Source organism: Pyrgilauda ruficollis, unplaced genomic scaffold (assembly GCF_017590135.1).
Source record: "Pyrgilauda ruficollis isolate IOZ18807 unplaced genomic scaffold, ASM1759013v1 scaffold2, whole genome shotgun sequence".
Taxonomy (NCBI): domain Eukaryota; kingdom Metazoa; phylum Chordata; class Aves; order Passeriformes; family Passeridae; genus Pyrgilauda; species Pyrgilauda ruficollis.
In genome coordinates, this window is record NW_024519206.1 from 15,375,838 (window position 1) to 15,392,324 (window position 16,487).

Below are 16,487 nucleotides of genomic sequence, written 5' to 3' on the forward strand. Positions count from 1 at the left end.
TTATGATTCAAAAAAGTAAAGAGTTTATGCTTTGAAGATAATTATTTTTGTTTTCTCTTTCAGGTAAAGGAGATTTAATTGGAGCAAACCTATCCATTAGGGATCAAGTTATTAAAACAAACGCAGATGTTAAAGCTCTAACATACTGTGACCTCCAGTGTATTATCCTCAAAGGTCTCTTTGAAGTTCTTGACCTTTACCCAGAGTATGCTCACAAGTTTGTTGAAGACATCCAGCATGATCTCACTTACAATCTAAGAGAAGGCCATGAAAGTGATGTAAGTATCTTTAAAGGTCTCTGCAGTTATTGTAATCTTTCAGGTGTTTCACATACCTCAGTAATTTCTTATAATTTTGTCACACTAAAGAAATAATATGCAAATTATGTTAAAGGAACTGCTGATTCCATTTGTTTGATAATTCAGATATTACCTACATTAATTTTTTATCAGTTGGTCAGACCGTAAATATAGAACAACCTCTCTGCTTCTCATTTTCCATAACATCATCCATGAGAGAAAATTCTTTGATTTTTCATATTTTTTGTTTATGTCTAAAAATAATTCATAGTTATGTAGGTTATGTGTCCAAATAAAGGTTTTTAGCCGTACCTTTTCTAGAAGCTCATGTGCCAGCCTAATGAACATTCATTTCATACTTCATTAGTTATCACTTTTAATAAAGAATGCCATCACACACACTGAAAATGAAAAACAGTTGTTTCTCATACACTGCAATTAAAATGTGTTTTTCCACTTAAACAAGTACTTTATTTTTGAAAAAAAAAAAAAACAACAAACAAAGACCACAAGTAAAAATAAAACAAGAAGAAATTCCAGATAAAGCACTTCTGAAAGGCTTCAGTGCAGACTCACCAAAGTACTTTTACTGATATTATATAGAAAATATATATATTCAGATTTTAATACTGAAAAGCTTTTATGACATCTCTTTTTTTCTGACTTTATCACGCTCAAAGACAGTTATAGCCATACTTTCAAGTTGGTGTTTAACAGTTCAGGTGTTTGTTTTGTTCTTCTCCTAACACAGAGAGAAGTAACATTGGAAAAACATGAATTTTCACTAGGATACTCTCAAAACAAGGGACAAATATAATGCCAAGGAAGAGTGCACCAAAGTACTTTTCAGTGCAAAATCCCAATGAGTTTGATATATGGGCTGATTTTTCTACATAGCTTTCTATCAGGTGTACTTTGGTGCCAGTGTTTCCACAGCAACACTCTATTAAACCATTGCATCAGAAACGGGTCCATGTATAACCGTGTACTTCTGGAGAGGAAAATAACCAGGGTATCTCATTTGTTTGTCTCTTGAAATGTCTCCAAACTTCCTGCTGCTGAAAACAGCAGCTGAGACTACACAGCTGTTCTGAGAGCCTGGTGATAAGTTTGTATAACACTTTTCCCTAGCGGGGGAATGCTTGATCTGCAAAGGAGTAAAACTCCATGTTTTACTCCATAGGGTTTGAAGATTATTGCATTCCCCACTACAGTTTTGTCATGGAACTTGATGGATCCCCACAATGTGTTGCTTCATGTTTTTCTGTATGGTGACAAATCTGGGGGTCACCCTCTCAGCTGCATTCAGGTTTTATAAATTCAGGGACAACTCTTCCCAATTAAAGTCAACTGGGTGATGTACAGACTCTCTGCTGAGAGCAAGCCTACAGCAGCCTTGAAGGTGAGTGTTTCTCAGGCTCTCTGAGGAGGATGGGATTTAAAGTGATGTGGGACACATCCAAGTAACTTTTCTGCTTTAAAGCAGAAAAAACTTTTCTGCATTTTTGAATCAATGCTAGATTTTCATTTTCATGTATGATCTGTTACCTTAAAATTAAAGAAAAAAAATATCCTGGCATGGAATCCAGTGTCACAGGCAGAATCTAAGACAGATTATGAATGTCACTTTTGCCTACATCCTCTGCTTAACTATCCCCTCAGCTACTATTTCTCTTGAAGTAGAACATCTCATTTCTTTTCCAACCATTTTACTTATCAATAAGGATAAACAGCATAAATAAGGCAGCCAAAACTTTTATCATCACAAAAACAGGGTTCAACAAGTGAGGACAGATATCTATGTCAGTAGCAAGTGTGCCTGGTCAACCATTCACTTTGCTTCAGCTGGAAAATACCCTGTCTTTGCTTCAGCTGGAGTATACTTCCAAACAGAAATAATTGGAGTTATCTGATGCACTTGGGAATGATCTTATGGGAGATCTTGTCAGCTAGGCCACTGTATCTGAATCCCTCTCCCTAATGTAGGGAGATTTTACTTTTGAGAGTATCTGTGACTTCTGCAGCTTTATGGGATTTTTGAGTTTGGAGAATTTTCCATAGTTAAACAGTAGATCTATTCATTTGAATAACGCTGTTTCTCAATCTCGTTTTCTTGGAAGTTTTAAATTATTATAAGTCTGTAGCTGAATGTGAATTTAATACTTAAAATGAACCACCAGCAGTATTTATGTTCAGGTGAACTGCAGGTGAAATAGCATGAATTTCCCCACTATGACTTGTGAGCTGTCTTTCAGTCTTGACCTAAAATGTTATTGCATTTTCAGTCAAAGTCCACAAAATCTACCGTAGGTTGAAGATTTATTAAAACTTTAAGCCAGCATTAAAAAGCTGAGAATGAATAAGAATTTATTCCTGGTTGTTCACTATCCCATTTCCACCTTCATTGTTCTGATTAAAATTGAATCAGAGATTTAAACTGAATTAGGAGCATTTGTGGACAAAAAAGTGGTCAGAAGTCATCTGTAGTGTCCTTCTCTTGAAGTGTCAGAATTGGATACTTGGAAGATTACTTAACTTTCCTACGTACACAAACACAAAAAAGAAGTATTTTAAATTTGTTTTCTTGGTTCATTCAAGTCTAAGAGGATATATAATGATGTGGTTCATCTGCGCTAAACTCCGAGTAAGGTACGACTGTGGAAAACACTCAAGGACTTCCATAGTTGTGTCTCTGTCCAGAAAAAAGAGTGTATGCATACAGCTCTCCCAGTAACAAGAAGAAACTGTAGCTGTCTGGTTACAGACTTATTGAAAGAGCTATTTAGCAATCCTGGGAGAAAAGCCCAGATTTCAAGTATAGGAGCAGACAACTGTTTCAATCTCTAATGAGTAAAAGGTAGAGAAATAGACACAGAATCAGAGATACAGCATTTGAAGGGTTCCTCATGATAACTCCTAAGCCAGGAATTACTAAGTGATTTATTATTAAAACCACTGATGTGTGTTCAGCCACACTGGCAGTGCTACTTTCCATCTTTTTATACATTTTCATCATAGCAAGATACTAACTAGGAGAAGAGACTTTTGTTGATTTTGCATATTCTGCCCCTTGCTTGCTTTCTTCCCTTTTGATCAATAAACCAATAACTGTGTTTGTAAATGTATTCAAATATTGTCCCAAATATTAGGGACAATTAGAATATACTAATTAGGGACAATTAGAATATACTAATTCTTCTGGTAGCTGGAGTTGTGACATTAAAACAATTCAGCAATTTCAACCAATTTATCAAGGTCTGTGACTATGTTATCATAGTAAGGAAATAGTTTGCTGAGTGACACAGATTTTGACATGTGCCTCACCCTATCTGTATAATTTTTCACTATAAATTACAGATTGCATATGTATTAGGCAGTGAGAGTGTCCCATACCTGATTTGATGAAACTAAGCACTCAGAAGAAGGTTCTGAAAACATACGTGGATACATCTATACATATACATTAATATGAAAGAAACTGGAAATTATTGCCTTATCCACCAGCCCTGGAAAATGTGTTGTTTGATGCTTTTAGAGAGTAGCAGCAGCTATTCATAACTCCGAATTATCCTATGAAAAATTCAGAATAAGTAAATGTTTGTACAATATCTTTGTAGGCTGTGGGAGAGTGTATTGCTTCTGAATATTTCTTATGTCCACACAGAAGAATTTACATTGTAGACAACATTATCCAGATTAAAAAAAAAAAAAAAAAAAAAAAAAAAAAAAAAAAAAACAGAAAAAAATATCACAACAACTATCCAAAAATCACACCAAAGCCTGGTTAGTCACACTGTTAAAAAGAACAAGAAACCTCCTTGACACCTATACCACCAAGCCAAAATTAAGTCCCAAAGGAAGTCAAGGCACATGCAGGCATAATCTTTGTCTCACTAAAGCTGTATCCATGTGAGTCATTTTCAAAAAGAAGAGGTTATATTCCCAAAGAGCCAAAAATCTCTGTTTGTAGATAGAACTTGCAACTAAAAAGAATTTACTTTTCCTTTTGTAGATTTAAAAGTAGTGTTCTGGCTCCTACAAAAGCTTTCCTTCCCTCTCCCCAAAGAAGAAGCTGTTCTCTAAAATGAAAACACTCAATTTGTGAAACTCAAGGAAGGGTTGATGCCATCAGTGCATCTCAGTGTAAATGAAACATAAGGATAAGGTTTCGTGAAAATGTGGTAGATTGCTTCTCCAGTAAGGAACATGGTGTCTTACTGCACCTTAGCCAGGCTCTTTGGCAATAAAATAAACAAATAGACTAATACATTTTAAAAGGCAATCTAGCAACCAAGAAGCAATAAAACCAAAGGATCTATCCCCATCTTGCCTCTGGAAGGCATTGTCTGACAAAATAGGGATTAATTCTTGTCTTTTGAAGAGGCTGGTGTTTAGAATTTATTAAATTTTAATGACTGAGTTGTAAGGAATTTTTAATATAATAAAGTTCAAGTTGTTATTAGCAATATCTAAGAAATTACAAGGGATGCTCCTAATTTTCCATTGGAAAATCTGACAACTGACCAAACCAATTGTTTGTGAAGGTGAAAGTAGCTCTAAGCTCTGGAGCACAAAATAGAGGCGTGTGGAAGCTTGGGAAGAAAAATGTCTACAAATTCTAATCTAAAATATACTGAGCTTTCTGGTTCATTCCAGCTAAGCCTTAAGTATTTTAAAAGCATATGAGTAATTCCTCTTCATGTCATTTTAACTGCTTATTTCAGAACTTTATCTTTCTTTGTTCTAACTGTTAGCAATGCCCTTGTAGTCAGAAAATGAATAGCAAAAAATATTTTGAATGCAAGCACAAAATTGAGATTAAATCCTGCCTTGCCACTGTTTGGTTTTCAGCTAGTAGATTACGTATTTGACATTAATTCAGTCTTGCCTTTTTAGTCGTGCTTTTTCTAGTATAGATCATCAATTTTTCTAGATTTCTAGTATAGATCATCTGAATTTATGAATGCTGCTTTCCAATATAACAATAACACTATTTGATTATCTATTATGAATCAGCATTGAAAGTAGTGTGAAATTTCTGATTTTTTAATGCATTGATTGTCTGCATAGAAAATAGTATTTCACTTTAAAGAAGCAAACAACTTATCATATTTGCTACTCTATAAACATTAAGGAAACAAAAAAAAAGGTGTTTTTTTTTTAAGGATGTTTTTCAGTTTGGCAAGCTTTATAAGATAAGAACACCTGTTAGAAACAGTCACATAATTACTTATTGATGAGTTTAACATCCAAAGCAAAAAAAAAAAAAAAAAAAAAAAATTCCTATTTTATGGGTATTACCTGCGTGTTTATAATAACAATAATGCATTCAAAAAATGAATTTCCAAATCAGCTCTTACTGCACTGCCATACTTAATCACCATTCCTCTACTCCAGCCTAGATCACAGTTCATCCTGCACACTGTAGGACAATCACAGGTTGCAAAATATCTTTAATAATAAGTAATTTTCATAGAACATTTCCCAAATAATTCCAACCAACTTTTCAATAGAGGAGATAGTTTTTTCTCATCACCCAGCAGCTATGTAAAAGGAAGTGGTTTACCTTAAAAAAGTCAATCAGTCCTTTTTTAATGGTAACACTGGATAAATTTGAGGAAAACCTCTAATTTTTAAACATGCTTAGAGCATATTAAGCACCCATCTTTGTCAGTAGCTTGTCTGGTGGAGGATCATGTATTATTATTGCAAGTGTAACTCACTGGTGTTTATTGTCAGTAAGAACAAAGCTTGCAGAATAAGAGACCAATCAACGCCAGTTTTTGTGTTTCTATACAATTATTACAACAGGTAGAAAATAGAATTGACTAAATCACCTAAAGCGGTGGAAGTCTAGTACTTTATCTGTATGATTATTCAAAAAGCAAAATCCAACAAACAACTAAAATAATTTTTAAACTGTAAACCAACTGTTTATGGTCTTTCTCCTTACTCCACATGCTCCTGGTTCCCTTTGCTGTAGTTGTTCTGGTACATGCTCTGAGTGAGTGATGGCTGAACAGCCACTGCTTCTGCCCAAAAGACACCATATATTAATATTTCCTTTTTACCTCTTGATATGGACTCTATATAAACTTCTCAGTGATTATAGTGTAGGAATGAAGGTGCTCCTCATACTGTCAAAAACTAAACTACTTGTAAAACTACTAACTTATAATTAACTTTGATTCCTGATATGTTCATTGGAGTAGGTCTCTTACCTGCCTCTGTGCACGGACTACTCTCCAATTAGGTTGCTGTCAAGTATAACTCAGAGCTTTTACATTTTACAAGCTACTCAGATTTTTCATTTATACTTCTGGGACAATCTGGATTTTTTTTTTTCCTTCTCCCCCCCCCACCCCTTCCTCTTCCTCTTTAGTTACTCTTTTAGAGTAACTAAATAAAGTTACTCTATTGGTGAACAAGGCAGCACTTGCACAATGTCATTTACGCAGCTCAATTTCTTCATTCCTATGGGACAAGTCATGCAGCTGTACATGGGCATGAGCACTGGCAAAAAACAAACAAAATCAAAGCAGTTCATTCACCTAAATTACACCTCATTTTTGGTATTAAATGGATGATATGTATTTTGGGAATGAGCTCTGTGCAATAGCAATCTGCAAGATATTCCAGAGGTCTCCTACTTGTATTCATGACTGTAAGTATGTTTTGGTGGATTTTTGGCTATTAAGTTGGATGCTAGCTTCAAACGAGAAAATCTGCTGCAATAGCCTCCTCCCTGTGCAGGGTTACAGTCAGTCCTTCCTCCAGACCCTCAGCCTGACAATTAACTTCTTCACTTACTATGGGAGCAAAGCTGACCTGAAGCTATAGTTTAGGCCAGCTCTGATGCCTTTTTTTCTAGTCTGGTAGCTCATAAAGCTTTTTTACTAGCAGTTACTGGTGAGCCTGATGTGTGGTGCCTCTGAGCCATCTCTTCCCCCCAGTCCCCCTCAACATAATCACCTCACATTGTGTTTCTAATATATCCTTCAATATGGTATGCTGCTGAGAAATAATGCAACAAGGAAACATGTAATTCAAAAAAGATAGACTGGTTGGCCTTTTTATTTTCTTTCCTAGTGTCTTTATCCAAAGAATCTTTTTCCACTAATAATCTGTTTCATTCCTGTAGCCTTCAGTTATTCTGATATTTTTGAAAATAATGACACAGACACCTACACTGTCTGGTTTTGTCTCTAGTAATTTATTCTTCTGATTTGTGATAATTTTCCAGTTAGAAGATTCATCCCACCAAAACTTATTTGAGCAATTATGAAATGTTTTCCATTAATATTTTTTTCATTAATTTCTGTGTTTTTATAAATCTTTCCCATTTTGCACTTAAAACAAGTGGCCAATTCACTGTAAGGGTGAATCACAGAAGACATGGAAAAGGACAAAGACGAGGGAAAGAAATTAACCTATTTACATTAGTCTAGGACTATGTTAGGTGTATGTGACTCATCCCCAAATTCCAATTCTTTTACTTTTGTGAATGGACTAAGAGACAAGAATTATGAGCTTTACATTATTTATTAAAAGCTTTACATTATTTATTAAAAGATTTTCACAAGTAGACCTTAGCACTTTCTTGACAAATACAAAAAAAAATACATTGTAACTAGAATGAACATGTTTAAATAAGTGATGAAATATTACTTCTAATTTTAGCTTTTCATTCTTTTTGAACACTCTCCATTCCCATTCATTTCACTTCCTGGGATTATTACATTCTGCATCAGATTATAAAGCTTAACCCAAGGGCAACATGTTGAAAAAAATCCGGGCTAGCAAAGCAGCTTATTGATGTTTTTAGACTGTTGTATGAGGAGAGTATAAAACACTGTGTCAAACAGAATTTTAGACAGGAAAAGCTCCTGGCTTTCAGAGTATTGCCTTGGAATCCAACCATATTTCTATTTTAATTAGACAGGCATGCTAGGGGATAACTTTTTTCCAATATGTCTCAGTGTGCCTTAGGGAACATGATAATATTACTTTTACAATATTAATATTATCTTTGTCTCTACACGGTAAAAAATGGAAAATAGAATTAATCCTAATATAGCTAAACTTTAAATTATATCAATTTAGAAAGTGGATTGATTTAATTTTTTTTTCTATTATTATTCTTTTTATTTTGTGTTGATAAAGCACTGATCCATTGGGGACCTTAAACTTAGAAACTCTTTTACAATAACTTGTCTTTTTATTATTCTGGGTAATATAGGACTAATTAATGAAGGAAATGATAGTACCACAATGTCTTCTATAAAAACATTAGTTCTGAGGGCACAGACTACCTTGTTATCTAATGCTCATGTCAGAGTGCCTTATGTGGTGAAGTTTCTACATGACTTGCAGAGTCATTATAACCCCAGGATACACATTGAAATGTGTAAAACTAAATGTGGTGTAGTCTTTGAGAAAACTGTCTATAATCTGTGCAAGCTGTGTATCAAACTGGCATTTTACCTTGATACAAGTGTGTGTTCTCAATTCTGAGCTGGTAATGTTTTTAGTGCAACTTCTCTGTCAACATAACAGAGCAGTATGTCACCATCATATTTTCTGGAAAAATCCCTCGCCCAGGATTTCTCTCCTGGGAAGCTGAGAAGCCTCAGAGAAAAAGGAAAACAATAATTATCTCATTGCTTCTCCTATGTTTTCCTGCTTTGGAATGTGGTAGGTGATTGTTTCATTGGTTTCACGTGAATTGTTTTTACTTATTGGCCAATTACGGCCAGCTGTGTTGAGGCTCTGGCGAGAGTCACGATATTTTCATTAGTGTCTTTTAGCCTTCTGTCTGTATCCTTTCTGTATTCTTTAGTATAGTTTAACTTAGTATTCTTTAATATAATATAGATCATAAAATAATAAATTAGCCTTCTAAGAACATGGAGTCAGGTTCATCATTTCCTTCCTTTGTCTGGGAACCCCACAAATACAAGAACAGTAGAATAGCAGAGCTTGGAAAGAACCTCTGAAGGTCATCTAGACCCACCACTCTGCTCAAAGATATGAAAGCATGTAAAACCAAAAATTATTTATGTAAAAATGCAAAGATTTTACTGATATCAAAAAGAACATATCTGCATATTTTTCTTTTTAATTATATATACTTTCACCTCATAAAACCAGAGCTACAAAACCTGCCTACATAAGTGCAAATACAGTTATGCTGAAAATAGAATTGATACCCAAGGCATTATATTATTATAATCACATTATTACTTTCCACGTCACTGAAAACTTTCAATGATGTGGTAAATAATAACATGATTGTAATAATAAATATATACATACATTTTATACACATATACTGTATGTACAGTACAGCGCTGCATAGATAGTAAGTGTTCAGAGACATATTCCATTGCTAATCACACTATGTTCAGTGTTCATTCCATCATTGTCCAAAACTGATATTGGATTTCTATTCCTATGTTTGGTTTTATGTCATGCTTCTTCAAAGAATTCAAGCAATTTTCTTAAAAAATTCTCCACGGATATACTGCTGTCCTCAGGGAAGCATTTGCTAGCATTCATCCCACTCATTTGTGCTGTGAGTGCTAACAAAACACCTGGCCAACACTGGGAATATGTACAAATAGGCAATTAGCAGTAATAAATTTAACTGGAGAATATTCTTCAATATCCACTTCATTGTCCCTCTCTATTCAAGAGACTCTCTGAAGTTAGATATACATATTTACATAAATACTAATATGAAGTTTCATTTAAAGATAAAGCTAACATTACAAACAGAACTCCTTCACTGTATCTACAGCCTCACATTGAGAAGTCTAACAAAATATCAGTCCAGGGCCAATCATGCAAATATTTATGAGCCTGTTTAAAACTTTAGAGGTGCTTGAAGTTAAGCATATAAGTTTTATTGCCTTGGAAGGTGTTAGCTTTTATTGTAGTCTCTATTATGTAAGTCTTCACTTGACTGTAATCAAACTGTGGGAGTATTAAAAAGCACTCTACACTATATCTTTTTTTCTGCAGTAATCTGAAAGCTTTTCCAAAAATACAACCTGCCAGACAGTACAGTCACTGCCAGGTCCATTGTCTGTTTTAACAATTCTTTCTTTTGTTTTCTTTTCATCTTATTGATAGACTGTTCTTTTTCTTTTTTCTTTCTTTTTTTTTTTTTATTTTTAATTCTTGCTGCTACAGTGCTACAGATTTACTGTGAAAGATGCATTTTCAGAGCAGCTGAGACCCTAATTTCTTCTGCTTTGGGGTGCAGAAAAGGGATGTAAGCATATAGAAGTAAAAATTACTAATTATACTATCCACATTTCCCATTTATTTATTCTTAATGTGGCACAAGTGGCATAGATATTGGTTTTTGCTTTTTGTATAATCTTTTTAACAAGAAACGCAATACATCCTGTATTGCGAATGAAACAATTAAAGTATAATTTTAAAAAAATTTCATTAATACAATGAGGTTAACATTCAGGTATTAAAGAAATATATGAAAAGTAAACTTTTAACATTAAATACAAAAGCTCATGTGAGAATTTTGCAACGAAGAAAGTATTCAATTGGAAAAGAAAAAACACTGTCCAAAGCTAAACATAAGCAGCCAGTTACAGAACATTTGCACCAACTTCACAAGTTAATTACAAAGAAACAAAACACTCAGGACAGAAACTTAAAAGGAGATTGCAGAGCTTGTGGCAATTCACCATTACCGTCTCCCTATGACAAAACACCTGTGACAGATCTGCTGTTCAACTTTTGCTGCCAATTCAATGTACTCTGCATTGTAAGAAGCATCAGAGAATGCTGAAAACATCTGCTCCTACAAAATACTCTTTCTTTATCTGTCCATTAAGTGAGGAAAAGAGATAAGAATAACCCTGAGAAAATACACGAACAAGCCAATGAACAAGAGAAAGTCTTAAAAAGAAAAACAAAACAAGAAAAAAACACAAAGGGGGTGGGGATGGCAAATTGCTCAGTATAAAACAATTATATATAACAAGCTCTTTGTGAATAATTGAGTCTTTTGTGATTTAGAGGACTTGTGATATCTCATTTAAAAATTTCCTAATTACAGAAAACTGAGGCTGGAGCACATGTGAGGCATTAAGTTTTGCAGCAGTACAATAATCTTTTGTTATCTACTTGTATCTTTTCCATTACCATACAGTAAATTTGCAAAGAATAGAACATCTGGAGTGCATTCTTATGGTTTTTCCCACCCTGCCAGTGCTCCTAAATGGGCTTTTCCCATTTCCAAATGCTGACTAAGAACATTAATACTCCAGTTTGATTTCAAATCCTCTCCTGAAAATGTATTTTATCCTTTTGTCTCCTCAATATAAAGAATTAGTCATGTATTTTAGTAGCAAAGATTACAAGAAAATAAGTGAAATTATGTTGCTATTTTTATTCCTATTTTCTGTGAAGGCAACAAGAATCAGACCAGGGAACACTGGAAGCATTCTACTGAGCCCCAGCATTCAAACCTACTGACTGGACATATAAATTATTAGCCTCCAATTTAGCTGTGTCTCTATATTTTTCTCTATAGGGTTTTATCATTGCAATTCATCTTGAATCATTGTACAGCTAATTACCTGAGTTGGTCCCAGTTCCTGGTAGAGATTATAAATGACTACTGCCTCTTGACACTGAAAAAATTTTCACATCACCAGTTTTCAACAGCACTCCACTAGTGTTTACAGATGGAGAAAAAAAAATATTCTTTTTGTGCTTCTAAAAACAATATTAAGGATTACTGAATTTTTAAAATCTGTGTATTAAGATATTAAAAAATTGGAAGATTCTAGATTTGTAATTCCATACATGGAAGAATTTTATATGAGTCTGCTTTTGGTACATTTTTTTGTCTTGTAAAATTAAATTTAGTAGCTGGTTTCACAAGACATAAAGAGAAACCAGGGCTGAAATCATACTTTATTTAGACTCTTTCTTTGACTGTATTTCACATAACTCAGGCTAACATCAGTCTTTCTGGTTTTTTTCCCAATGCATCGTAAGTTAAATATCTGTGTTTTTTCTTTCAGCAGTCCTTATCCTTTAACAGCCCTACTTGCTTTAAAAGGCAGGAATATGAGGTATTTGGCACACTCTTGGCATAAGGAAAAAATAGAGCATTTATAGAAGACTGCACTAGTGTATTGCCCTAAATAAAAGGTTTTAGTGTCCTAGAAACTAGGGCAACACCTCCTAATTACTCACTCTGATACTACATTTTTACAAAGATAAAGCTATGTGCATAATGAGGACTTCCAATTTACTGCACTTTGACTGGCTCTGTCCAAGTTCTTTTTCATCTTTTCTCTTTGAGAGGGGAGGGAGAGACAGAGAGGAGGTGCTGGAACAAGTTTAGAAGCAAAAATAAAAATGTTGAGAATTCTCTCTGGGCACAGATTGGTTTCTTTTGCCAACTTTCAGCTACTAAGCCATAAAGCCCAGGCCCCTGTTGTTTGTGCAGGACAGGCAATGAGTATGGCTGCAGTGTATTCATACAGAAGCAATTAAAAGGCTCTTTACTGTGGATTTTGTGCTATAGGAAAGATAGCTTATAGGTCCATAGTTTATTATCCCATAGTTTATTTTAAAATACCTATATTTTCAGACTGAAATAGTCCCCAGTGGGTTAAAGGAGCTTGTTTGGGAGAACAGGAGGAGTCTGATAAGCAGCTTCTCACATCATGGGCTCCATGTTCGTACTTACCCTTCTTTTCTGCTACACGGCCTCCTGAGAACACTCCCTCCCCTCCTGGCAAAAAGCAGCCTGCCGTCAAAAATACCTCTACCCTTCTCTTGGGAAGGTCACAAGGCGACAAAGTGCTGCCACTAACCCCATTTGCTGCGCAGCCAGCTTCCCCCTGCTGCAGTGACCGAGCCAGGGTGATACAGAGCAGAGAGGGATCGATGGGCGGCCGTGGCTCCTGTGCTCAGGAGCAGCAGGGAGGTCCAGAAGCAAGGGCACAGTGCTAGCAACTGGTCATGCAGCTTAAAACCCGCATAATGATTTCTTTGTCTGTGTTTTCAAGAGGTACAGTCAGGATTAGCAAGTATTCAGGAGGGAAAAACAGCAACATTAAAACAAAAAGTGGGGGAAATCTTCACCCACATTACGAATTACAAGTGACAAGTCACTTCTAAAGCCTCCAGCGGGAAAATGCATACTTTCTGAGAGTTTTTTTGTGAAGCTGCTAATATTTTGGATTTGCCTGGAATTTTAATTAAGGCTGCTATTTAACATTCCTACTGTGCCTAGAAACCAAGCAAACTGATGTTCCAAAATTCTGGGCACAATTTTAAACTAATATTTTAAACATATGTGCAAAGGAGGCCAGTAGTACTTCCTAATTCTGACTTTAATATTTTAGCACATTTCTAGTTTCCTCTCATCCTGAATCTTGAAGATACTGATTTTTCAGTTGGCATAGATTACAACGCAATTCATGAGATTTCTGTATCTGACATCTCATTCTCTGCTAATATCATCTAATACTCTATCTAACTCAGTAAGAACACAGCAGTTATTTTGTTTACATAGCCTCATTATTGCAGTTGCTCTGTTTGGCAGTTATTAAAGTGTTATTGCTACATTTAATGATACACCTGCTACTGGCTTGGCTGTCATGGAGTAGTATTTCTGCTTACGAAAACTTAAATATTCTGCATTTGTATATTATACCACTACTAGTACACTCACTACAAATCAGCTCTTAGGTTAACCTGAAAAACTTGGAACAAAATAAAAAATTATAAAACAACACACAGATTATTATTTTCAAGTCTGTGCCTAAAATTTGAATATTTAGGAGTTCTGAAGACATTTGTCAAACAAACAGAGAAGTTCAAATAACTTTCAGAAATGCCTAACTTCTACCTATGTTTGCAGAAAAATTAATTGACTGGTGGGTTAAGCATTTTTTGCCTTGATATGTGGCTTTAGGAAAGCTGAAAATAATCTCTCAAAATTTTACCTGGCAGGCTAAAATATTCATATATGTACAGTACATAAGCTGCCAGAGACTTGCCTACGGTCAAGATGTGGACATTCAAATAAACAGCAGAATTTTCACAATACATATTACTCAGCAGTTCCAGTGGATTTTATTAGAAGTAGCTACTCTTGAAAGCTGCATAGTTGTTTTTTTATTTTTTTTCCTTTTTCCTTTTCATTTGTTTTACTTTCTGTGTAATTCAAGAAAAGACAATATTAGTGCCTTGAATAGGTTAGACAACTCTCCCTCAGGACTATCTTGCTCCTACTTGCTTCAGTCCCACCACTGCTTTTGAAAATTCCTCAAAGATGCTGGAAATACTTAGTTCATCTTCACATACAAACTAGGCTGACACAGGAGCTAAAGCTAAGCAGGGCCAAAGTAGAGCACTTGTTCCTCCATTTCCATCAAACCCACTACCTGAAAGCATTGAAATCTACCAGGCATGCTTTCATACATCTTTATTTATTCACAGGTTTGGAATCTTGATCTACTTTTTTATTAAAGTAAAATATTATTTTTTTCATTAACTTGCTTTTTATTTAAGACGAAACAACTATATTTTTTACTCTCACAGCACCTATCTGCAAAGATTATCCTTAGTTCAGTGTTATGTCACCATTTAATTTAATACAGCCATTTTATCATGAGTGTCTTGTCTTTTATTGACATAAATGTTTTGGTTTAGATGTTTGTATCCCATTGGAATCCAAACTGTGCAGATGTACATACTTCCTACCTCTTTGGTTTGTTTTTTGCAGGTAATATCAAAATTATCCAACAAGCCTACACTATCCCAGGTATGTTGATCACATTTTAACTATGACAAGCTTCATTTTGAATATGCACATAATTATAACCAGAACAAACTCCTTCCTTTCCTTCTTGAAAGCAGACTTCAATTTTTTCAGAATGAGAATTGAAATAGCATCCTGCAGATAGTTCTGCCATTGCCCATTTTATGAGTAACAGCTTATGATCTTTTTTCCCAGGTACTAAATTTGAATATCCTCCTATAGCAACTACATTTTAAATACATGACTACCCAAGCCAAAATTTTGAATATGGGTAACGCTCATTTTCTGTAGAGAATAGGCAGTATCAGTGCCAGGTCCTGTACAATTTAATCATCATGACAGCCTTTGAATGACTACTACAGTTGACAGACAACAAGGCTTTTCTATTTTATAAAGACATGCCTTCTGTCACAACTTGGAATTCTTACCTCTTCATATATGCCTCAAATTAAAAGATACCAGTTCACTAAATCTGTCAACACATACCAAGAGAAAAGCATACATTCGATGAAAGTGTGTTGTAACAAAATTAAACCTATGCTGCAGAACATTTAGACAGATGCTAATAGGAGCTTAGAATATTTGGATACATTCCCCAAATCTGTATTTCCACCCAGCCAATCTGACTTGGCCTGAATGTGGGATATCTGACTATGCAGGGTCATCTGAGGTTTTCTATCTAAAGCTAACAGTGCCTTAATCAAGCCTGATTAAGAGGATAGCCTGTAAAAAAAAAAAAAAAAATTAATTAAAAACAACTCCCTTTGAAACCATGAAGTTGCATTTGGTTTGTTAATTTGACCTGGAACCTAAGTCTGCCTTAGGCCATTCACCTACTACCAATACAGAAAGTTGTACCATGGGAACAAATGGAACTATTTCTGAGTTAAGTTCTGATCCTGTCTATGTTGGCACGTGTCGGCACTCACGATCAGCATACTTTGTTACTATGAAAAAATAACGCTGATCTCCTACACTGCGCTTTAATTAGTACATAAATTATAGAACCCAGGTCTGTGTTGTCTCTAAATTTCCATGGTTCCAACATCAAACATCTAAACTGCATTTTTTTCAAAACCAGACATAGCTTCACTTTCTGATGACTCAGTTCTGAAGCCAAAACCATCACATTGTTGGTTCATTAACAGGACTTGGAGTGAACTGAAAAGTCTGTCTACCATCCCAGCAATAACTTCAGTAACAAAAATTTAGAAGGACACAGTGACCATTGGGCTTGAGCCGAAGTGGTGTAAATGTCATTTATACATTATAAAAGGTTCCATGTGAAAAAGGAATTACCAGCCTCAGATCTTTCCTGTGGATCACTAGATCCTGGTAGCATAACATTCAAGAAATAATGCCTCAGCTAAACA

At 35.0% G+C, this 16,487-nt stretch overlaps 1 protein-coding gene across 1 annotated transcript in view; it reads left to right on the top strand.

The window, feature by feature from the left end:
• Positions 1-16,487, top strand: part of KCNH8 (potassium voltage-gated channel subfamily H member 8) — a 177,337-nt gene that overhangs the window by 143,620 nt on the left and 17,230 nt on the right. Inside the window, exons 11-12 of the mRNA XM_041466515.1 lie at positions 64-278; positions 15,079-15,117. Of these exons, the coding sequence (XP_041322449.1) occupies positions 64-278; positions 15,079-15,117 (254 nt within the window). The remainder of the gene's footprint in view (positions 1-63; positions 279-15,078; positions 15,118-16,487) is intronic.